The sequence below is a fragment of the Clupea harengus genome, chromosome 14 (genome assembly GCF_900700415.2).
Source record: "Clupea harengus chromosome 14, Ch_v2.0.2, whole genome shotgun sequence".
In the NCBI taxonomy this organism is placed as follows: Eukaryota; Metazoa; Chordata; class Actinopteri; order Clupeiformes; family Clupeidae; genus Clupea; species Clupea harengus.
In genome coordinates this window covers 7230368-7254969 of record NC_045165.1, presented here as the reverse complement: position 1 = coordinate 7254969, position 24602 = coordinate 7230368, and the positions used below count along the sequence as shown (strand labels likewise).

Sequence of the window (24602 nt, the reverse complement as noted above, 5' to 3'; positions counted from 1 at the left end):
TTAACTGATGTCCCCGATGCTGCATACTTCAAGCAGTACCAGAACAAAGAAACTGCAGGAGGCACATTAGCTTTCAAGTCAAACACTTGTGTGTATTGTATTGTTTTTTATGTTCATAATTACTGTCAGTGTGTGCGAATGCCATGACTCCAGAACTGGCAATGAAAGACAGATGGAAGACACAAAATCTTAATGCTTTTAGCAAAATAGATGCCATCATAAAGGGCAAAAGTAAACTTCTACACTGACATGAAGAAATTAATTGAATATCACTAATGTCATCTCAATGGCAAGATGCACAATGAAGATCATGCAGTTTACCCAAAACAATCATATTTGTCATGCACATGAAATTGAGATATTTGAATCCAATTACTTTTTTACAGCTTGACTGTTACATGTTATGTTACATGTTATGAGTGATTCATGAATGGAGCATCGGATGTTTCTTGTGACATTAACTGTTCAAATGTTACACTTGTTTTTACAGTTTATTCACAAAAAGCCAAGTGCATGGAAACAGGCCCAAGTCCTTAGGCACTGCAAAATATGTATCATAAGTGCTAAATAACTTTCCTCTCATCAAAAAATTATAATTGAACGCCTAATTCTTACATATATTAGCTCTGTGTATACACTTACTCCCAAGTGTGTATACTCTACCTATCGGAGGAAGAGATTTTAATCTTATGCGCTCTACACAGATGTGGAATGGCCTGGTCTGTGCATTGCTGTAGTGTCTACAAACTGCCATGAAAAACTGCTCTGTAAGAAGTAGAAAATATAACATTACAAAAAGATTAAATTAAAAAAAAATTCATATGTTTGTTAAAAGGCCATTTCATCAGACAGATGCTACCTGAATATCTGTAGTGCTAAAGGCAACTCAAATTGCAAAGTTAGAGAGACAGCCTCTTGATAATAAGAGGTTCGTCCTGTCTCGAATAAGGCCGGGTCCCTGGGCTGATCTCCTCCTTCATGCCTGGCTCCTCAGAGAGAGTGGTTGTGTTTGTACAAGCGGAGCCTCCAGGAGCCGTGAGTCCACCAGCAGCGGGGATGGCACAGTGTGGTCCAGGTCACTGGTGGAACTTCCTGCTGGGGTCCTTGGCGTGGTCCAGCAGCAACTGACAGGGTGTAAACTGGTTTCCATAAACCTCCTCGAACCTCCTCATCTTGTCCACCAGAGCGCCTGCCCCAAAACTGTCCACAAACCGGAAGGGACCTGGGGTGAAGAGGTGTTACAGGGCACAACTTAATCTCCCACTCAGTAATGTGAAAGCTGATGATTTTATTTAAATGTATTTAAATAGTGGCTGGTATTTCATTTCAATTCTTATCTTTGCTGCATAGGGGATTTCTCTTTCCACAAATTCCCAAACCTATATGACATGCAGTCACAACTAAACATAAATACTATACAATACATGTGACTACATATTTATACAAATTATGAAGTTAAAAGTTTAGATCTTTGCATACAGCCTGCCATGTGACTATAGTCATTGCATTTTTGTCTAGACTAGACTAGACTATGCTCAGAATATCACTCAAGAGTCAGTCTGTGTGAGGTGGGCTGTTTGATTGATTGATTGATTGATGGAAAGCATACCTCCAAGGCAGGGTGGAAATCCAAGGCCAAACACCGCTCCGATGTCTCCCTCCACTGGGTTGGCCAGGATGCCTTCCTGCAGGCACAGCACGGCCTCGTTCACAAAGCGCGACACCAGCCGGTACTGGACGTCCGAGTCGGAGGACCTGCAGAGAGAGTCAGGGGGTCAGCATCAACATGCTTCAGTTAGAACGTCCACTGAAATATTAAATTCACATATTCATGTACATTCAGAACGGTTGAAAACACGAAGTGCATTCAATTCACTGACTGAATAACATGTGCTGTCTCCAAACAATAGACTTCATAGACAATAGTAAAAAAGACTGTCTGCCAAGAGGTTGGGAAAGGCATGGACACTTACACTGCTGGGTGTGGGGTCTTTTTGAATTTTTCCAAGATCTCCAGAGTATCAGGATTGACATCTTTACTCTTAATGCCTGGCTGGTAAACGTAACATCCTTTTCCAGACTTACGACCTAAGTACACAGCACAATAGAGAGTTTCGAACAATGCTACATTCAACGATCCCTTTTGCCTTCATCCAAATATGTGTAGTTTATCCAGACGCCATCAGTGTAATTGTCTGAGAAAGGGTAATGGTGAACACCGAAGACCATGGGTGTACTGTATGGACCACAGGATGAAGCTCTATTTCACCTCACCACTCATTTGGCTCCAGAGCCCAAAAACAAAAAGAAGGAGCTTCTATCCACACTGATGAGGCCTGTAGAATGAGTGCGCTAAGGCATAAACCAGCTTTGTCTAACCCTTGAATCCTTTCTCCACCATGGTCTTCAGCACCTCAACGTCGCCGCCACCAAACCGCGAGCCAAACGCCTTGCCCAGGTCCTCTGCCACATGGGCGGCCACATCGATGCCAACCTCGTCAGCAAGGGTGGCGAGACCCACGGGGAATCCAAAACCTTTAGTCAGATCATCCAGCTTCTTAGGGTCCACTCCTTCCTGAGTAGATGGTGCATCACAAAAACATTTCAGCATTTCAGCTCTGGAAAACAGGCAATGCAAGGATGGAACTAAGTCCTTTCCGTTCCTGCTAGTTAAATGTCATGACTTGTGTCTAGCAATGCAAAGGTTGTAGCTGTATGTGCTGTAAACATGTACTCCAAATCCACTTACAAAACACTAGGAATAATGGTGGACATGCCAACAAGGAAATATAAAGGCAGCTCTGGACAAATGGACTTTCTATACAACAGATTCTCAATCTTGCTCCTAGTCCCACTGGGCCACATTTCTTCTAGCTATCCCTGCTTCAAGCACCCCTGATGAGGGTCACCCATCAGGGCTGAGCAGGGCTAATCACAGCTCAACACCAAAGGGCATATTTATTTCCAACATTTCTTTAATCTATTCTACGGAGAACCAATGTTTTTTCAAGGCTTAGTCCAACACAAGCAGCCTCTTAGTTTAAACAACAGGCCTTGACAGACTGTTTGCAAGAAGAATGCATACCTGCAACGCCCTCACTGCTTCTGCTAGCATTGGTGCCAGACAGCGTGTTGTGTAGAAGCCTGGACCGTCCTGCACAGAAAAACAAATACCTCTGTTATATGACAAAGCAAAAAAAAAAAATGTATCACTTTGGTCACACACTGGCTTATTGGCAAGGGGAACTGAAAACATGAACCATAACGTTTCCAAAGGTTAGGGCAGATGGATGAAGAACCAGAGTCTGAGAGACGTCTCACCCCAACAACAATAATGACTTTGCCCTGACGGAGGCCCACGGCGACAGCGGCGGCGGTGGTGTCATGTGAGGTCTGGTCTGTGGTGATAATCTCCAGCAGCTGCATCTTATCCACCGGAGAGAAGTAGTGCATGCCAATCACCTGAGAGACGGCACGCAGAACACACTTTCATTGACCCGGCCCAAACAGGCCTACCGCAGAACACTCACACCTGCTCTTGTCATATAGTAAGCACCAGTCAATCTGCCTAGAGACAAGCAGAAGTATATAGTGACAAAGTGAGGGTAATGTTATTCGCTGAGATAACCATGACTGAACACTGGGGTGGTATGTTAACAGATTACCAGTCATATGACTTCAGATTATATTTAGGAGCATTAGTATGGTATTTAAAAGGTCTTCATGATAAAAGCAACTGTTCATATCAATAGCTCATATCGTTAACCATCTTTGTATTATTAGAGACAACAAATCTGTGTGTTCAACTTTGCTAAAAGTAATGCATCGCTTCGTTAGTAAAGATGACCTTTTCAGGCCGTTTGCTGGCAGCAGCGATGTCTTTGATGGGAAGCGCTGATGTGTTGGTAGCAAATATACAGTCAGGGGAAGTAACCTAAAAGGAAAAACATTCATGAGATCACAGTCGATCACTTTATGTACACCATTAGAAAAAAGCAGAAGAAAAATAAATTTGTGAAATATTTATAACTATACAAGAGATCGTTATATAATCACTATTCAAAATTGAATGAAAGGGATGCTGCATCTCAAAGATATGTGCATGTGTGTTCTAACGGCACATTCTGAGGTCTATGCCATGCTGGCCGTGCACTTACAGCCTCCACCTCCCTCAGCACTTTGTGTTTGATGTTGATGTCCTCAAACACGGCCTCCACGACCATGTCAGCCTTCTCAAAGCCAGCGTAGTCCAGCCGGCCGGTCAGGTTACACAGAGTGCTGTCCCTCTCGAAAGACGTGATGTTCTTCTTCCTGGTTTTGTCATTGAGTCTGGGGACGACATCATGGGCGGACAGCTTTTACAACTGAATTGGTAAGCTGAATAAAGAGATGGTGAACAGTACAGGAGAAAAACAAGAGATGGATTAACAAACAGAAGTAAAGTAAAGGGACACAGCTTCCTCACCCTTTGTAAACCTGTTGCTGACCCCGGTTCAGGCCATCTGATGTGGTGTCCTTCAGGATGGTATGAAACCCCTTATCCACTGACACCTGGGCAATGCCTGCACCCATCAGGCCAGCTCCGAGGATAGCCAAGGTTCTGTTGTTACAGCAGAGCAGATCTGACATGCAGCCATTTTTATGGTCTATTCACATACATGCACACATCCATACATATACAAAACTGCTGCATCTATAAGAGGCTAGTCATTTCGCTCCCTGTTTAACTGTGATAGTCTGGGAGATGTAGATGGGAAAAGAACTCCGTCACTTACTTCAGCTCTTTCTCCGGAGCTCCAAAGCGGTTCTTCTTGCATGCCACTTGACCATGGTACAGACCAATGAGAGCTGCCGATTCTGGGCTCGTCGCCAATTTGCCGAAATTCTGTAAAAACAGTAGGAATCAATGAAAGCAAAGCAGGACATGTCATATAACAAGCACATTATTAAGATGCCCATGATATATTCATGAGCTAAATAACTTAATTCACGAGTAAAACACACCTGAGATTCTGCCAAATACCCAGCATCAGGTCCCTGTTCAACTCCTGATTTCACACACTATAGGACAGAAAAAGTGGTAAATATAGGCACCTTTCCATTGCAGGAATGAGCGGGGTGTTTTAGGGCGGCCTGCACCACAACCTGTGTGTTTCAACTGCAGGAACCACCCCTGTAGAACCCCTTTCAGAACCGTTTTTGCAGGAGAAATAAGTACCTATTCTGAGATAGGTGCTTCTGTACGGCCCTGAAACTGTTGGGTGGGGCTTACAGTGATGGTTGACACGTATTGGTTAAAAGCAATGTGAGTGTAAATGCCATTTTTAAAACCAGCAAGAGTATTTCTTTTTTTTAACAAGAGGTTAGGTGATAAATACTGCAAAAGGAATTATATCTTACAGAGTTAACATGTTGAGGTTACTGTTGCTGAATGAACAGCTGAAATATAGTCTTGAATTAAATGAACAGCGGTGCTGGTATCTTAATTTATTAAGTAATTACAGCTGACAAAGCCAATTAACCAATTTAATGGCCAACTCGACCTTGGGGACATCCTTGAAATTCTTTCGCCGTGCTCGGAATAGACACCGCGATCAAAGAGCAAAATTATTAGTCTGCGTCAGCTTGTAGGTTCGGTAGTTCCTACACCGTGGTAGAAATGTAAAAGACAAAAAGGACTGAGCAGTGGGCCATTCCTGTAAACGTTTGAGCCACCTGTCCCACAAGTTCCTCACATACAAGAGGGAGAAGAGTTTATAACACATAGCCCCCTTGAGGAAACCAAAACACAGTGTGCATTTTGGCAGTTCAACACAATGTAAAGAATTATGAATGTGGATGTCAATGCATGTCTACATTTACATTTAGTTATTTAGCAGACGCTTTTGTCCAAAGCGGTGTACAAGGGAGAGAACAGTCAAGCTACGAGCCATAGAGACCTAGTGTAACAATAAAAACTATTTTACATAAAAAATAGAAAAAAAAGTGCTAGTAGAAGTGCAAGTTAGGAAGGAAGGTGCTCTGTGAAGAGTCTGACTGTCTGACTGAAAGGCTATGGAATAACCTGTCCCCAGGGAAGGCTTACCTCTATGATTTTCAGGGGTGCCGGATACAGGCCCTTGGTTTGTTTCATGACTTTGTTTTTTACTGTTTTGTAGATCTGTGTTCGCACCATCTCATAGCTCATGACATAGTCCTGAATTTCTGAAGACAAAGAAAAGAATTATTTTGGCCCTGACATACTTCACATCTTACATCCATCAAAACACACTGAAGTAAGTACAGAAAGAGTTCTCCTTCTCAATATTGTCTGGCAACATAAAAAATAAATGTTGAGAAGGTCCTACAAGGACACATTAAAGGGATATGTGCTTTGAATCCAAGACCTTTCTGTGACATAGCATCAGTTCAGTACTCACTCTGCATCAGGTCCTTCTCCTTGGCGAGGGGGACTTTCTTGCTGGCAATGCCTCTGGCTACCTCTACTGCCACCTCTTCCAGATACTCAATGGTCCTCTCCTCTGGGCTCTTCAGTCCAGGTCCTGCCAGAAACACATCAGGACAGTTATAGAAAAGTCATATATGGAGCTTAAAGCTAAATAACTTCAGGGTCCGACAGGTTGAAAAACCACTTTTCAGGAATGACAGCATACATGATTAAAAAAAAAAAAGTTCCTAAAGGGGATTTTACTGATAAGAGGTTCTTTGCCCTAAACAAACTTCAAGCCTATCCTCAGTTAATTTGAAACCATTAATTCTTGGAAGGAATTCTTACATGGTCATATGAAAAAAAAAACATAACACACAACAAACAAACATACAAACAAACATGGTCTCTTCCAATGAAACTCGCCTAGGGTATCAACCAGGTGGTGCACTAGCCCCATCTTCTTAGCTTTATCGGCGCGGATGTTCCGTCCCGTTAACATCATGTCAAAGGCACTGGGTAGACCAACCTGCGATGATAACAAGCCATTCAATCAACCCCATTGGCAGTACTAACTGTTCACTCACTATAGCATTTTTATTGTACATTAAAAAAAGCTAAATACTATTAAAGAATTATCATGCTGTTAGGGAAATACAGGATCTTCACAATCATGACCTTTTCAAAAAAACAATCAAGTTATGCTACTTTAAAATGCAAGGTGAAACAATATCTAACAGAAACAAAAGCCTTTCAACAATTTCTTAGATGGAGGGATTTGAGGGGTTGTCATGGCTACACACCATTTTAGGGAGCCTCTGGGTTCCCCCAGCCCCTGGCAGAAGCCCCAACATGACCTCTGGTGTGCCAAGCACAGTCTTCTTGCTCTTCGTGGCAATCCTATACTGGCAAGCGATGGCTAACTACAACACACAAACCCAGGGATTAGAGGTGATGGTTGAAGATCTTTAGGTTCATTTTTGTTCAACTGTTCCATTCTAAAATACAATTACATACATCATGGATTCAGCTGCTTATGAGCACATGCTAACTAAATGCATGTCAACGACGCATTGTTATTTACCAATGTAGATGATATAAACATAAGGAGATTGAAATTACAGTAGAAATAATCACTAATATAAATATATAACTACAGACAACTAAAAAAATGTTTAAAGGTGCGCAAATGTAATATATTCCCACCTCAAGCCCTCCTCCCAAGCAGGAGCCATTGATGGCAGCCACAATGGGGATGGGTGACTTCTCCACCTTCTCAAACATCTTCTGGCCCTCCTGAGAGAGACCGGTGACCTCCTCTGCACTCTTGCAAGCCTGGATCATGCTGTGATGCCAAGAGGGAAAACAAAGAGGATTAGAGCAGGCTGCAAGAAAAACAAGAGCACAAGAATAGAAGAACAATACTGACTGAAAATGTAAAAAAAGAATGCTTGTGTAAAATGATTATGAATGCTTGCCAACATTTAGTGGCTCTGTATGACAGCTGTTTTTGTGAAAGTCTTTAAGTCTGTACATTTTTTTTTCACACAATGTACGTCCGGGTGAAACATGGATAGAAATTATTTATACTGTAAATAATTTTTTAACAGTTGGATATATTCACTGAAAAACAGAGGTTGAGGTTTGACTCACACAAAGATAACTCGTAGAGAATTCTGTGTTTTAAATCCTCGACTGCCTTCAAATGGATTAAAGGTGTTACCCTAATCTAGGTGTGAGTATTTTAGAGAGAGCTAGACTGACTTGATGTCTGCTCCTGCGATGAAACAGCCAGGTTTGGAGGAGATGAGGACGGCACTCGTCACGTTAGCGTTCCCCCAGATCTCATTCATCACATCCGTCATCTCTTCCTGCATCTTCTGTGACAGTGTGTTTACCTACAAGAGAAACACAAATATCAACGACACAGTACATCCACCAAATGATCCAAAATATCTGGTAGACATGATGCTGTACTAGTTCAAAATCATGAAGTGCCCATATTTTCTCCTGGAGACTGCATCTGCACTTGGCTGCTGTTTCTTTCAATTCACACTGGCGTGTTGATGTAATGAGAGTGGAATTAAGTCTTTCATAATTCCACTCAAAATGTCTTAGACTGTAAAAAATCTAAATACGGTGGCATACCAGATGGCTTGGTCAGTTTTTTTTTTTATATTACCTTGGAATTTGGGTCATTGATGCGGACCACTGCTACATCCTCTCTGATCTCGTAGTTGACATGTGTTCGAGCTAATTAAGAGAGAAAGAAACAAACACATACATCAAGGCCAGTAAAATACACCTCCCAGTAAATTATACTATTTCAACAGAAGTTTATTAGCATGTAAAGTCATATTTACCCATTGCAGAAGAAGCCACGGTGAAATTGCGTAGACAGAGACCTGCAGAAAGATTATACAATCAAATTAGACTGGACTTGAGAACAGAGGACTAAAACTACGAGTAAGACATATTCTCCATCAATACTGACAGACAAGATTGGTCAATGTCATTGTATATTATATGTCTACACACTGACAGATGACTAGACAGTGGCATGGCCATGGCTTCATAGCCTGACATGAAGTCTTGGCCACATGACATAGCCTACATGGACCGAATGCCGACTTATATTTGGCTCAGAGTAGAAGTGATGCATAACACTGAACGGGGTAGTACTGTTGTAGTACAAAGCAGGCCCATCTAAATTAAGGTCTAAACAGAATAACCTTAACTAACTTTGTTCGCTCACACTGGCAGCACCGTGGTCAGATATATTATCTCAGCAGACATCAAATTAAGTTCATACTGACCTTACCAGAAGGTCTTTAAACCATTTTAAACTCGCATTTTTACGCAGGACGTTGTAGTGAACTGACTACTAACAATAGTTAGCAGGATAGCCACCCACTGGTAACCATTCCATTCATTCAGAGACTTGTCATCTTGCGTGTGATGCAAGTAACAGCTTAGTTTAGCTATCCTGATTGTGGTAAAACATGGCAAAACTGACAGCTCTGAGTTTAATCAATGTTTTTCTTGATAACATTACTGAGATTAGAAAGATGACAAAACCATAAATATCAGTCTCGTTCCTGGAAATGATAGCCAGCAATGACTTTTAGCTACCTAGCTAGCTAGCTAGACTGACAGTGACAACCGTTTCATAACTTTTGTGGCTAAATTAGAACCTCATTAAATGTATATGCGTCACAGTTTCATATTCAATATTCAATTAAGTCAGTAAAGAGAACCAATGGTACCTGAAGGAAAGTTGTATCTCCTTGTTATAAATCTGGAGAGTACACCCACAACTCGAACACCAGCCATCTTTGAGGGAAAGTGGCTACTGCAAGACCGACCCACACAATCGATGAAACACCGCTCCCTTTAGGAATTTATGTTTAGTCTTTACACTGAACGGGTGTACGGAAAGCGAAATGGCCCAAACGTATTGCCGCTAGCAAATATTTTTGAATATTATCCACCTCAATCTTCTTTGAAGCTAGTTTGAAATCTCTTATCTCTTAAATCGTTTGGTTATACATACAACAGCATAATAGGCCTACATATAATCGTTTTTCTACATTCCTATTAATGTTCAGTCTTTTAATTTCCTCGTTTTTCTTTTTACCCTTTGCAACGGTGATTTGTCGCATTAAGCCTTCACCTAATGTCTGAGGACTCCACCTCTAAATACAAGTTGTCTATGTTGTTTGTTCGTTTGATTGATTTATAACAGTGACAGAGAAAACAAAGACTGTGTTGTTATTGCTTTCATAAAATGTAAAAAAAAAAAATCCAAACATATAGCCTAATAAGACATACATGCGTTAATGCACATATACAATCATCTTAATAAAGATAACGTTGATATTGGCGAGAAATATATATTCTAAGTTTCAGTTGCAAGAAGATAGCCTACTCCTTGAACCATTCGCTTTCCATACATCTAGTTGTGCTTCTTTGTTTACAATAGTTCTGTGACTATGGTCGGTAACCTGGCAAATAGGCAAGAAGACTGCTGACCTATGACCCTAGTTAAATTATAAACATAAGAAGTCCTTATGAGCTCAATGGTCTACTTGTCTGTCATCAGTCCAGTTTCATTTGTGGGGAATTTGCACAAGATAATGTAAGATAAAAAAAAAAATAAACAGCAGGAGAACCGTAGTTAGATTGACACTAGAACAAGGACGAGTTATTAGGTTCCCGAATAGCAAGCATAAATTGGTCCACCGATAGATTTTGGTCAGCACCCCACTGGTGGTGTGCCACTTCTGGTCCACACTCGGACCACCATCATCTTTAGTTTAATTAGGCGTGGATATTAAGAAAGTAACATAAAATATTAGCAATTCCTGGAATTTCTAAATCATACCCTTGGCATAGTCTATTTAAAATATCAGCCGCGAAACAAGGTGTTGGTGGCACTACAAGGCTCTCAAGGACTTGGTTTATTAAAGACTAATGTTACACACTGGTAACATCTAAAGCAAATGTCAAAGGTTGGTGAAAATGAATGAATAAGTATAAATTAATTTAAAGCAGCAATAAGGAGTTCTGTTCCAAAACTAGCAAGCTAACTACCTAAAAGGCAAGCAAACACCACCAACAGCCCAGTTGACACTGATAGAAGCTTGTCAAAACACTTTTGGCAGTATAGCTGGCAATGTCATGTTGTGAAAGCTTTTCTTCCATTTTAGCAGGGCGTTCCAGCGTTCCAGCGTTCCAGCGTTCCAGCCCGGAACACAGAACTACATACGGCATATCCTGGATGGCTAGTGGGAAAGACACAGGTGTTTATTTGTCCTTCACATGACCATATGCTATCAAAATGAATTTGAGGATGGTTCCAAAACTAGTTGCCTATAAAACCATACCTCAAAAAGATTGTTGCATAGTGTTACTTTAAAAAACAATGTTATTAAAGCAAGTGGTAACTCACCAGTGGACCACCCTAAAACCGATGAGAAAAAAGCCAGTGGACCTCAAGCTCTGCCCCCAGTGGGCCGACAGCAGTCCACTGGCCTTGTGCTGTCTGGGTTATTGAATGGTATGGTTGAGGTCATCTATAGTTATAGCACGGAAAGATGTGGAGTTGGTCAGAAAGTTATGAAAGGAAAAGCAAGGTCAAGCCAAGACAACAGGGTGAAATAGAAAGGCATGATTTGAAAGCAAGAGGCAGCTGAAGAAGCAATGGAAATGAGCTGATGATGAACAGAAAGAAGGTATTAGTGTACGGCAGGCAGAGGTGAAGGGTAGACTGGCTACGCTAAGGAGGGCGGACTTTCTCAGGCGAAGAAAGAACAAGAAAGAACAAGAAAGAACAAGCTAGGGCTGCATTCTCCAAGGATCTATTTAGTTTTATGAAGTCTTTGTTCACTCAAGAGAAAACTGGATGTTTGAAAATTGAAAGACAGGACCTGGAGGAGTATCTTCAACGGGTACATCCTGACCATCAGATGCATGTGGAACTCCCATTACTAGCAGACATTCTTCCAGTTGGAGGTGAAAAGAAGTGCAAGTGTTGTGTGTTGTGTGTTGTGCAAGGGGTGCATGGGCTCCTGGCTCTAATGGGGTATCTTATTGTGCCTATAAAATGCCAATTTCGACCTATCAGTCATTTTAATGTGGAAGGAAATATCTTCTTTAGTGTGGTAGTAAGGAGGTTGGTTCTCCGATTTGAAGGCAAATAGTTCGATAGATCTTTCTGTGCTGAGAGCAGAAATCCCATGATCTGGCACCAAATTCAGGGCGGCACGGACAGAAGGCAGAGACCTCGGTGTGGTATGTTTGGACCTCACTAATGCCTGTGGATCAGTGCCACACAGTCCATTGTGGAAGACATTCAGTTACTTTCATTTCCCTGAGAATATTTCAGCATAAATCAAAGCATATTTTGAGGACATTCAGTTATGTTTCACACAGGTAACTACACCACATCCTGGCAGCCTTTGGAGATTGGTATCATGGCTTAATGCACCATTTCACCCTTGGCTTTCACCATGTTAATGGAGGAAATTATAAGGGCATATAAATGGGATGGTGGCAATGAGAGGCTGCAGGATGTTAATGATTTTGTTAATTTCTTTGTTAATGAGGCACATCACCTAGTACTGTCACCTAGTACTGAGCAGCTAAATGGAACATTGAAGAATGTTTGACCGGTGGACAGAAGTTGTGTTGCAGGAGTCATCTCTTTGACCTTGCACATAAAAAGTATTGACAGAACAGATTGTGAAGGCCAAGAACCTTTTATCTTTATTCAGTCTAGGAATGTCTACTATAAACAGGGATTGCTGACTGACATACAAAACAACCAGGGTAATACTGTTTTTGCATGATGTTTATTTGAAAAAGTGATTTATCAAATTTCCTAGTGATCCTACATGTTGTCCCAATAGTGTGCTCAAGTCTCAAAACTGCCTCAATAAATAAACATTTGTTTCCTGGTAGATGGTATTCAGCAGATTCTTGCAAATGGGACAATCTTCTCTGATGCAGCAGTTTTGTCACCAGTCTAACATTAGTCCTCAAGTTGTCTGGTCTGCCTGTACTTACATACAATCACAGCTAGAGGGCAGTATCTGGGTATTTTTGGCTCCAGAAAAAAAGAAAGTTCAAGCATACTGAACATAACAAAATAATTCTTATTTATGAATCAGGACTTTTTGCACCAGAATGTTTCAAATAGGATTGTAATTATGATAAAAAAAAATATCCACATATAATGACAATGTGCTTACTTTAACCTTGCTACTTAGTGTTTATCCATATTTACAAGACTTTGTTTTATATTATGAATACCTGAAAGCTTTGTGGCACACATAAAAAACATAAACAGAACAGAAGTTTGGATTGCATGGCCCTTTAAGAGAGTCTGTGCTTGGTGGAGCTCATGAAGATGAATTTACATATCTGCTTGGCGGGAGATTTCTGTGGCCACACCTCTGCGCTGAAGACTGAAGCCGGGGAAAGAACAGATATTGTCAGTGTTATTGCAGCAGCTGGGTCTTGGCTCAGACTCAATGCAGACTCAGAGGGTCCCTCTGTCCAGAAAATGCTATAGACTAAGACGATTGAATTCCTTCTTTTGTTATGAGAATATACAAAACAATCCCTTTTAACCCACAGTGCAGAGCTACGAAGAATACAGGTTATGGGAAAATGACAACAAAATGTATTTTTCAGGCAATGGTAATGTGTCATAAGTAAGCAAAGAGAATATGTAGTCTAGGTCGTCTGAAATGGGAAGGCTGTGTTTAGGTGATTACCAAGAGGAGCACAGAAGTCTATTTTAAACACGTCAGCTGTCATACACATTTCCACCACTACAGGTACTCAAGGTAATTTCCAAAGCATGACTCGCCACAAGTCGGTTTTAAAAGAGAACACACACACACAGATTGTGCGGGTCCACACACAGCCTGACTAATAAGCTGACTGCACGGAGGAAACAGACACTCAGATCTGCACACACGAAAGTGCGCGCACACACCGTCGACATAGCCAACGTAGCAGCAAGCAGGACTGTTTTCTGTGTGAAGCTGAAAGGGAGAGCCCTGTTATATAACAGCCAGTAGTCGGCAGACAGCATATCTACATGCTCACTCCCTCGTTCTGATCCTACTGACCCACATGCACACGCACACATACTAGAGGCATGTTGTCATGCTTTCTCTTGTTCCTCATTATCTTTTCACATACAATCCACTCAAGATGGCTGACTAAACAAAGCTGTAGCATATGTTAAGAAACATCAACCTAAAGGTTGGAGTTATTCATTTCTGTCATGTTCATTTCAGTAATAAAGATGTAATGCGTATGTAAACATTGTTATATAATAACATTGGTGTTGCAATGCATGGACTATTACATGCATGTTTGTCAGTCCAGACTTTGACATAGAGACTGCTTATGTAATGCTGTTATTCTAGCTATGTTTAGGTGTGTGAGTCCACAACAATGTTCCAATACACACTTACAGTGACCCAGAGAGAGCAGCTGGGGGATTTACCCTTGTAATGAAGTTTAATGCCGCCACACTCTGAGTGTGCCTGCCTCTCACTTATAAAATAGCACAAACACCCCTGATTTTTCCCTATAAATGAAACAAATGATTATGTGACACTGATTTTGACGGATAAAATGTTTGTGTTGTCCAAAGTAAATCTCATCTGCTTAAATGAGGCAGTGTTTCTATAACCTTGTCCAAAGTGTGAAAATGTCCAATTGAGTAGATCACATCCGACACCTACCAACTCTGGGCATTAGAGTGGGCTTTTGTTACTGTAAAACAACTGCGCTCTCTCTCTGTCTCTCTCTCTCTCTCTCTCTCTCTCTCCCTCTATCCCTCTCCCTCCCTCTTTCTCTTGCTCCCTCTGATGTATGGAGGTTAAAGTACAGCAGGGGTTCACGGGTGAGGGGCTGTTAGGGTTAGTTTCTCATTGATGCCTTGTTACAGACAAAGAGCAGGAGGACAAAGGGATCTGTGAGAAAGCCCTGCGTCACACCCATGCTGTCTGGCCAGAGAGGCCCCTCAGCCAATCAGGTGGGGCGAATTCAAACGATGCAGCCATCTCCCAGGCGACCACCAGCAGCAGTAACAGTGGGACAAGCTCGCACACAAAGCAACATCTGCTTGCCTGCAAGGAGAAAGGCACTCAAACCGAAACTCAATCTCAGTCCACACGCTCTACTGCCTGATAGAGTAGAGTCTGTAACAAGATCTCCACAAAGTAACAGTTTTCATTCAAACGTTTTCAAGAGGAAGTGTGCCCCCACATGGGTCTGAAAGGCCATCAGCTAGCAGATACAGAGGAAGAACGCTCAAGTATTTAGTCTATTCCCAATCACTGCTTAATGGTTAAAAAAATCATTATATTTTCTCACCAGGGCTGCGCCTTTCTGAAAACAACTCTGTAACTATTTGCCACGGTTTTAGGTATGTTGTTGTGGGCTGGTTTCATTTTCACATTTATTTTGACGGTACATGGTAATGTGAAGGACAGATAAACATATGTGGCGGTCCCACTAACCATCCAAGAAATGCACTATGTAGTTCAAGGATAAGACTTTTACAGCATAACAAAGATATTGCCGAAAGACACCAGTTAGCTTTCATCAGTTCCAATTGGGCTGTTGGTGGCTGCTTTTAAGTAGTTGGGTCACAAGTTTTAGACCTTAACTCCTTACTGCTGCTTCAGACTTCAGACAGATGGAAGCTGGCGTACCGTTTACAGATGCATACTGCAAAAGTATCCATACAGACTCTGTGTGTGTGTGTGTGTGTGTGTGTGTGTGTGTGTGTGTGTGTGTGTGTGTGTGTGTGTGTGTGTGTGTGTGTGTGTGTGTGTGTGTGTGTGTGTGTAACAAATTGTTGAATGTCTGCTAAATAAAAAGACACTGTGAATCAGTAAAGTCAGACAAGAGTGAAATACACCAATCCAATAGGGATTTTAGTAGTGCCTGGAACATAAATGAAGTAGAGGAAAATCTACTTTACTAAACCTTACAAAATAACACAGGGAGCAAAGATCAGAAGTTATGAAATGCTGAACACTTTTGTCGAAAAGGCTTATCTCAAACAGAGCTGCAACCCCTTTCTAGGTTTAGACTGTCAGTGCACTGAATCCTCCATCACTCACACGCTCTGCTGCTGCATTAGGGCAGTCCTGGTCAACTTGGCAGTGGACTCCTAGTGACTTCATGACAGCAGCCCAGTCTGGTCAGGCCCAGATGGCTGTGGCGTTTCAACTAATGGGATTAGGATTATTTTCAGATTAGACTGTGATGCTAGGAGCCAATCCCGTCCTCCGCCACGCTGACTAGTCAGTTAGACTGAGCGTGTGTATGTCTTAGTGAGAGAGCGCGAAATAGAGAGAGAGAGAGAAAGAGAGAGATAGAGGGCTTCCATTCATTTCTACTACCATCCTCCTTCCAGTTTGTCTGTTCGAGCTTGTTGTTCTTGCAACAGATACAGCTTTGTGTGCTTCTGTGTGCTTGCGTGTTTTGAAGCATTTTCCCCTGCAATATCAATTATTCAATCTCTGAAAAGCCCCATCTCCACTTCTCTTAACAGAGAATACAGTCACAAACTGTCTCTCTCTGTGTCTCTCTCTGTATCTCTCTATGTACATCTCTCTCTCTCACACACACACACACAGAGAGACACACACACACCTATATTCACATATACACACAGGCAGACCTTCCTGAGTATGCAGAGCTGCAGCTAGGTGGAGGGAACACAACTTAAAAGCGCTCTGGCTGCAAATTACATGAACTCAGTGATCCTTCTTACATAACACTGGCCTCGGGAAACAATGACCTACAGAGCACAGAATGTGTTTACAGTGTGTGTGTGTGTCTGTGTGTGTGTCTGTGTGTGTGTCTGTGTGTGTGTCTGTGTGTGTGTGTGTGTGTGTGTGTGTGTGTGTGTTTGTGTGTGTGTCTGCGTGTGTGTCTGCGTGTGTGTGTGTGTGTGTGTGTGTGTGTGTGTGTGTATGCCCAAATCGTTTTCTAATCTGTGTTGAAAACGTCCTCTGAAAGATGCACTGACAGGCTTCATTTCTTGTTTTTAACTCAGCCAGGGAGGGATAGTCAGTTGGGAAATAATACAACAATAGTAAAATCAAATAGCAACGGAAATCAGATAAGTGTAAGCACAGCCCACTTCTGATGTGCCTGCTTGCCTTCTTTCCGTCCGAGAGACTTCCGTGTTTGAGGGAGCAGAGATAGAGAGAACAACAGAAGAACCGGGAGTCAACACAGAAAGAGCGGGAGTGAGAGCAATCACTAGATCTGTGAGGAAGGTGTGTGTTTGGGAGACAGAGGGACAGGCAGAGAGAGAGAGAGACAGGGGGGCGGGAGCGGGAGAGATGGGGGGTGAGATTCCATTGGCCTTATTAGGATCAGTGGACTGCCAGACTTCCTGTACCACAATGGAGATGGAATCTAGGTCAGTGGGCAGAAGTGGTGTTAAGAGGACTGCACTTTGAGCGCGGGAGAGAGAAAAGAGAGAGCGCGAGAGAGAGAGAGAGAGAGAGAGAGAAGGAGAGAGAGAGAGAGGGGGGGAGAGAGAGGGAGAGAAACAGTAAAAATAGACACACTGAAGTATGTTTATCAAACAAATCTCACATTACACTAAGGTCTCCACACAGGAAGCTTGGGAGAAATGACATAACTTTGAACCATCGGTGAGTGCACTCTTTCTTATTCTAGTGGCGCAGAGGAACAGCAGGAGAAACTGTTTAAAAGCACAACAATGACAAAGGCGGTGCACAGGCTTGAGTTGAGGATGTTGTGAGTTTTCCCATCAATCATTCACCCCCTTAGTTCCTCCTCTCCTCCTCTCACTTCCTCCCTTGTTCTCGACCCTTCCCTCCCCTCCCTTCAGCTGCTCACCCACCTTACAAACTTTGGCAGTTAATACTGTATGAAACATCAGATCAGAAGATTAGCCGCCCGTGGTCAAAGCTCATGTGTTTACTTCCGTTTGCACCATGACAAAGACAATTGGGACCAACTGACAAGTGGCAGAGAAATTACCTGGGCAAAGTCTAGGAACAGTGTAAACATTCCGACTAGAAGCAGAGTGGGTGGACCAGTTGTCTCTCTCTCTCTCTCTATCACACACACACACACACACACACACACACACATATCTGTTTCATGTGCGAATAGAAAGTTGTTTTCACAAACACAGAGGCACACACAAGGGTGTCACTAAAATCCTGGGGTCAGAAGCAGTTTCACTTGTGAAATCTCTGAAGGAAATTGGTTGATGGTGGGCGGTTGCACAATTCCCACATACGTAGCCGAGACACGTGTGTTGCAACAACAACACCCGGAAGCAGCGGGGAGAAAGACCCGCTTGTGTTCCTCTCTGGAAAAGCCCACTCTCGACCCCAGCTCCACCGACAGACTGGAATGCCACGGCTATTCAATGCATGGCATTAGACGGTTTTTGTATAGGAGCTCAGCGAGACAAATGCAGAGAAAGCAGGGGGCTGGAATAGAGCGCCGAGCTCCGAGCTCCAGCTCCCCGGCCTGAATATGCATGTGGCCGTGTGATCAATGTTGGAGTCTGGCAGGCGAAGCAGAAAAGCTGGTTAGTGAAGACAGGGGAGTTTAACAGCCCTGGCTGAATAGCATCATGCTCTACTACCTGACGCAGGAGTTTTACTTCTCCAGCAACATGGGATTTGGAGAAAGTCCATGTCCAGCAGCAAAGGAGAAAGAGTTGCTTTGTTTTTAGTTGTGTGCTTTGCAGGGTGTGATTCACCAACAATAAACCACACAAACCTTAATGTCAGTCCGATAAGGACAGGACACAAATCAAAGCATCTGATAGTCTGTGTTTATGGACTTCCTAGAGAGGCTATGTGAAAGGTGTTGATGTGTGTTAATGCTGGACCGCCTCCAGCACATTCTTACTTCTATATTGAAGTTACTCTCTGTCCTTCTTTTCCCATTTTAACACTCCCGTTCCCACAGATACTACACATTCCCAAGGTCCATCCAGCCTTCATTCCTTATTTCCAATACCAAAGAGAAAGAATAGCTTTTGTATCGTTTTAGTGTTTTGGAAGCAGCTTTAGATGCATCATACATGTTCTGGTCACAACAGACACCAGTAGTGGAAACTAATATAAAGCCAAAGTCTATGTATCTAAGTACAATATAAATCTACTCGGATTAAGAAACCATGTAAGTAAAATAAGAGACAGATGTTAAGGCAACCATAAAAATGGGGTAAGGCCAAGCCCAAATGGCAGAACTCCAACAGCTCCTTTCTATGACACAGAGGCTTTGTCTTGCACACATCCGAAGCACCCAAACAATGCGGATTGACACTAGATACATGAGACCGTGGCACTTTACAAAGAACTCTCTTTCCTATGAGCACGAGTGCAAAACCTTGGTGACAGTTGGGTTGTGTGGTGAGCCAGTCACTCAGGCCTCACAAACAGGATACATTGCTGACGGTTACTGACATCATCAAAAAGTTGCTGTAGAGGCACACGCCCCTGCGCAGCAAGCACAGCTTCAACGCCCTCAGGGACCGTATTCTAATGCGCACCTGTGCTTGCATGTGCGAGGATAATGGAACCTGTTGTAGGTGTGGCCATGTGAGACAGGTGCTAGCAAGCGCTCACCCTTATGGTGGCTTGATTCCACCAGTGATCCACTCCCCATATGTTGGAGCTGTAACCTAATGCTCACTGGAGGCACCCGTGTGCCAGAGGCCAGCGTTCCCTGCGGCACAATGCAGAGCAGTTGGCCAGCTCTCTCCACAGCTCTTGATTGTTGAGCAACAAGCAAAGGCAAAGAGGGGTCTATATCCTATCAACTCAGCCAAAAACGTTATAAGGATGAGATTGTCCAAATAGGGGAAATTAAAAATAAGCAAGAGTCTGGATTTGTCTTAATCGGGGGGGGGGGGGGGGGGGGGGGGGGCAAGTGGTAAACTTTCTACTAGAGAAGCCGGATGGCTTCCTTCTCCTAACAAAACGAAGCCAGAAGGCTCTTCTATTAGGATTGGAACACTTAAATACTTCCAATACCCCACCGAAGAGAAATTGTTCTCCTCTCCATGATTTGATTCATTTTTTTATTGAGGGCAAATATATTCAACCAAACAATACCATCGGAAATGTGATGGTCTTGTGATTCCCTTGCAAAGGTCCCAATACTTTTAATATTGAGTCTAGAATGATTTCATACAGAGCATATTTACACACAAAAAAAAATTACACAAAGTGACAAAATCAATCTCCCCCTCTCTTACACACACACACACACACACACACTTCCAACCCACAGAAGACAACAAATATAAGTCATGGTAGTGGATTTTATTCTTAACACCCATTTTGATTGGTGTATTTTTTTTAGCAAAAAATATATCCTTTTAAAGTAGTCGTGTAGTTCTATACAGTCAAGAGGTAGTCCTCAAATAGACTCTGTATTTACAGTGAAATTTGTACAGATGAAATCCATAACAAAATGTGCAAGTTTCAGAGTGATTTTTTTTAACATTTGTACAAACACACCCCCGTCCCACTGAAAATGCAACTTGTCAATGGAGGTCAATACTCCACTTCACAGACAAGGCCTAAATCTATGGTTCACCGCAAAAAGGACATCTGCCCACAAGTCCAAAGCTATACAATGTCCCGTTTATGTACACCTCCCATAACAAACACACCAACAACATCCACTCAAGTCGGCACACAAGATAAGTTGAATTACAACCCGTTTAGCGCCTTCCCAATACCCCTATTAGTTCGCATCAGCCCATGTTCACTTTTGCCTTCATTGTAATACTCGGCGGCCCCCCGTGCCTTTCTCACTTTCTAGTTTGGTGAGGGCAGCTCTGGTGTGTTAGTCAAGTCGGGGGCTGTTAGCCTATCCGCCGCTATAAGCGTTCGTTCAGGGTTTGCCCTTCTTCAGACTGCTGAGGCGGCGCAAAAGCTGCTGCTGCCGGGCCCGCAGCCGCCTCCTCTCCTGGGCCTGGGCGTGCTCGCGGGAGTGCAGCTGCACCAGGTAGTCCACAGCCCGGGTGAGGATCACCACCTTGGGCGTCTTGCTGGAGTCGGCCAGGCTGGGGATCTCGTCGCGGAGCGCTAGGAAGCGCGAGCGCAGGTCCTTACGCCTCTTGCGCTCCATGAAGTTGTGGTTCCGCCGCCGCTCGCCCATGGAGACCTCCTCCGAATCGGAGCTGTGCGGGCTGCTGGGCGAGGAGGAGGAGGAGGAAGAGGAGGACAGGTGATCCTGCTCCGAGTGGGGGCGCTTTCTGGATGGGAGATCAAGGTCCAGGTCGCCGTCGTGGTCCAGGTCCAGGTCAGCATCACCAATGTCTGCGTCGTCATGGTCTGCGTCGTCATGGTCTGCGTCATCTATGTCGTCATGGTCTGCGTCGTCGAGGTCCGCGTCGTCGTGGTCACTGTCAGGCGATGGCGCGGCATAATTGTGTTGCTGGCGGTGCACGGACACGTGGAAGCGTTTGGTGCCGGGGCCGTGAGGATCCCCCGTTACGGTGATGGTCACGGGGACCAGGGTTCTGTTCGGTCGGCTTTCCACGGTTACCACGTCAATCTCATCGTCATCTTCACCATCGTCATCATCTGAGATGAAGAGAGCACAAACTCAAAACACCGCACCCAAAGCGATACATAACATTTAACAGGCAAGAAGGCTTCCCCTCTAACATCACAACAACTGAAAAAGTAAACCATGATTGATATTGTATATGCATGGAAGATTTGTGTGTTCCACATCTAGCCCATAATATGGCAGCCATCAAGTTTAAAAAACAACTTCCACAAGCATCTCTGAACAGTAGCACACTTCTAGAAGGCAACATAGCTGACATTAATAGAGGTACAAAACACTGATATAAAACACTGATGAAATAAACTATGATGTATGGAATTGTTCGGATTTTCAATTTGTTCAAATAGCCCCTCTTTGGAGACAAAGTGTTACGGTTAAATTAAGTCTGTCCCAACCATCTTTAAGTTTGAGAGTTGAAAGAGAAGTCGTATTCAGTTTTAGGCCACAATGCTTCCAATCCAAGAGAGGGTGTGTCTCAGTGGAGATGAGCGATATCTTAACAGGGTGTGGAGTGGCTAGGCCAAGTCTCTTGCCTATCTGTCAATAGGTGCAAACGAGTTGTTGTGAGAAGTGGCGGCATGTGAGTGCACGAGGTCTGAAACTGGTGCAGTTATATTTAGGTAAAGGTTTTGACGTTTCTTCCAAGTGAAGATCAACTTATCATCTGCTACGTCGCCTGTAACGGCATTTCAGCCCCCCCCCTAAAATCGGTTCATCTAATTAAATAATTGACCGATTTCTTACCGGACGAGTCAGCACGAGACTCTGACCCCGAGGACGCCAGCCTCTTAAGGTTATTGCAGGGGATGTTGAGGACAGCAGTCGGGTTCACGCAGTCTCTCACAGGGGCACAGATGACCGTCGTGTCAGCTACAGTGTTCGTAGCCTTTGCAGTGTTCGAATTTGTTTGCGTGCTGGGCAGCGGTCTGATCAGCGAACGCTCCCCGGCCACCTTCTCCAACCGATGACTCGCCGAAAAACCACTCCACATGCAGTCCTGAATGATGATAGAACTTAGGTTTCCAAAAATGTCTTTCGAGTCGATTTTATAGCATTCCTCAAAGTCTTCATCTTGTGCCAAAAGCTTGGAAGCCCATCCCAGCTTATCGGGTGACGGCAGCACGGCAGTGGCATCGAGTGTCCGTGTGGGAGACATGGGCGGGGTAGGCAAGAGTTCGAATTTTTTCCATATATCCTCGCTTGGCCCCGTGGATTTAAAGAAATCCTCTTCTGTGTCTAGGTTGTCGTAAAAATAATGTTGATAGCGGTCACACTCCATCTCCCAATTCTCACGACACGGCGCTATAGCATTGGCTCCGGTCATCTCAGGAGTGGAAGAGCAACTCCCGTTCTTATCTGCAACTTCTCACCGTCTAAGGAGATAAAGGGTCATATTTACAGATGATCTGAGATAACATTGATGCTAGTTCTTCACCTCTCGCTTCCTTGTATAACAAAAGGAATGCTGGGTCAAATTGTAAATGACAAAATAGCCGTATTTGCGTAGGCCTACTAAAATATGTGTTAAACAAATCATTTTAAAATACAATGGTTCTACATTCTTGCTTGAAATCATTTGCTCTTAAAACGAGTTTTAACATTAATGAAGGGCAAAGTCTCAAAATAATGCGGTTACTTGGTTTGCTTTTTGACGCAACTTTGTAGGTTACACAGTGTCCCACTGACCGGCAAAAGTAGGCGTTGCGATTAGCCTACAGACTGCGCTTTAATACCGGTAGTGCGGCACAAGAGCAAGTTCCTGCCGCTCCCATACCGTACGCTGCACTGTTACCTAAACACTGTAGCCTAAAGATAACACAACGTGGGACGCTAAACTATATCTGACAAGATATTTTCAACATACTCTGCGGACTTGAACACCCACTCGTAGGCTGTCCTGGACAACCATTCGATCGTTAACAACGTATTACAATAGAACATAACGTTCCACAACTTAATGTTGCCTTTGTAAGGCTACTGATTGTGTTATGCCGGACAGTATTAAAAATAAGACGGTGCAAAAACCTTACCGTGTCATTAGGGCTACAATGCACCATAACACAGAGCAACTCTTGTAGGGGGAAAAGCACATCCGCAACAAAAATCAGCTGTGCGAAGGCTACAATAGATGCTGCGTATTCCGAGAAGTCGCCCTTTGTAATCCCCCGTTGATTGTAATCATAAAAGTCCTTGAGTAGTCTACAAGAAATCAACTGTCGTTGACCAGGGTATCAAAAATAAATTCCATCAAGCAGTGCAGATTTTCGAAAATCCTTGGGTTAATTTCCAAATCCACCCGAAATTTTTTACAGCTCTAGTTATCAACCCTCTCTCTGACTTCTATGCACATCTCATGCCGCGTTTTCCCGCCAGTGTGTCTTTGGCTTTGTGGAGAACAGAACAAGTTATTTGCATAAAGAGGGCGGGGAATAATCTCCAACCGCGCCTATGTTTTAAAGAAGCAGCGCCTATGATTTTACAGCCGCAGTGAGTAGCTTAAAGACCGACGCCCAAATAATGATATAGGGCATTGCCCCCAATTTAACGAATATCGTCGTTTTTGTTTTATAATATTAATGTAGGGAACATTACATTCACTTTTGAGCCAACAATTTGTTTAAATTCACGCATGTGAAGATTTTTCCACGTTTTCTAGAGAACACATGTGTACACCGTGCGTGTGAGGAGGGGCGTCTGACCATAATCTGAATGCTCAGTATTGAGTGCAACTGCTGCTTGGCTCCTGGTGATTAAGGTACATCAACCATCGGAATATTCTTACAGCATGTGAGCGCCATAAAATGGTTAGATTTGTAGGTCTCATCAGCCAGCAGAAAAGGTTCACTGAAAGTAGCCTGTTTTGAGCAACTATATTCTGGGTTTCTTATAATTTCTTGGTTTTGGGTCACTTCATAGTTTGAACAACAAATAATAATGTAAAGAACAACGCAGCTTCATTTGCAGGGCAAAGCACATCACACACAAACATCACATTTCACTAACTTCCCCTTAAAGTATGACCTTGAATGCACTGAGAGAAACATTCCTA

The 24602-nt window shown here is 43.2% G+C and overlaps 2 protein-coding genes across 2 annotated transcripts; both read right to left on the bottom strand.

The window, feature by feature from the left end:
• Nucleotides 1-91: 91 nt before the first annotated feature.
• Nucleotides 92-9831, bottom strand: hadhab (hydroxyacyl-CoA dehydrogenase trifunctional multienzyme complex subunit alpha b). The gene is made up of 20 exons (XM_031580099.2): nt 9694-9831; nt 8791-8832; nt 8610-8680; nt 8192-8325; nt 7634-7772; nt 7231-7350; nt 6854-6956; nt 6420-6542; nt 6086-6204; nt 5005-5061; nt 4776-4885; nt 4466-4600; nt 4158-4329; nt 3848-3934; nt 3322-3462; nt 3086-3154; nt 2380-2575; nt 1974-2088; nt 1610-1755; nt 92-1222 (listed from the first exon to the last, which is right to left on the bottom strand). The coding sequence occupies exons 1-20, from the start codon at nt 9758-9760 to the stop codon at nt 1077-1079; spliced, it is 2292 nt and encodes a 763-aa protein (XP_031435959.1). The 5' UTR covers nt 9761-9831; the 3' UTR covers nt 92-1076.
• Nucleotides 9832-20277: 10446 nt separating this feature from the next.
• On the bottom strand, nt 20278-23784 carry LOC116223589 (protein L-Myc-1a-like). Its single transcript, XM_031580851.1, has 3 exons — nt 23584-23784; nt 22298-22926; nt 20278-21564 (listed from the first exon to the last, which is right to left on the bottom strand). The coding sequence occupies exons 2-3, from the start codon at nt 22875-22877 to the stop codon at nt 20870-20872; spliced, it is 1275 nt and encodes a 424-aa protein (XP_031436711.1). The 5' UTR covers nt 22878-22926; nt 23584-23784; the 3' UTR covers nt 20278-20869.
• Nucleotides 23785-24602: the final 818 nt, after the last annotated feature.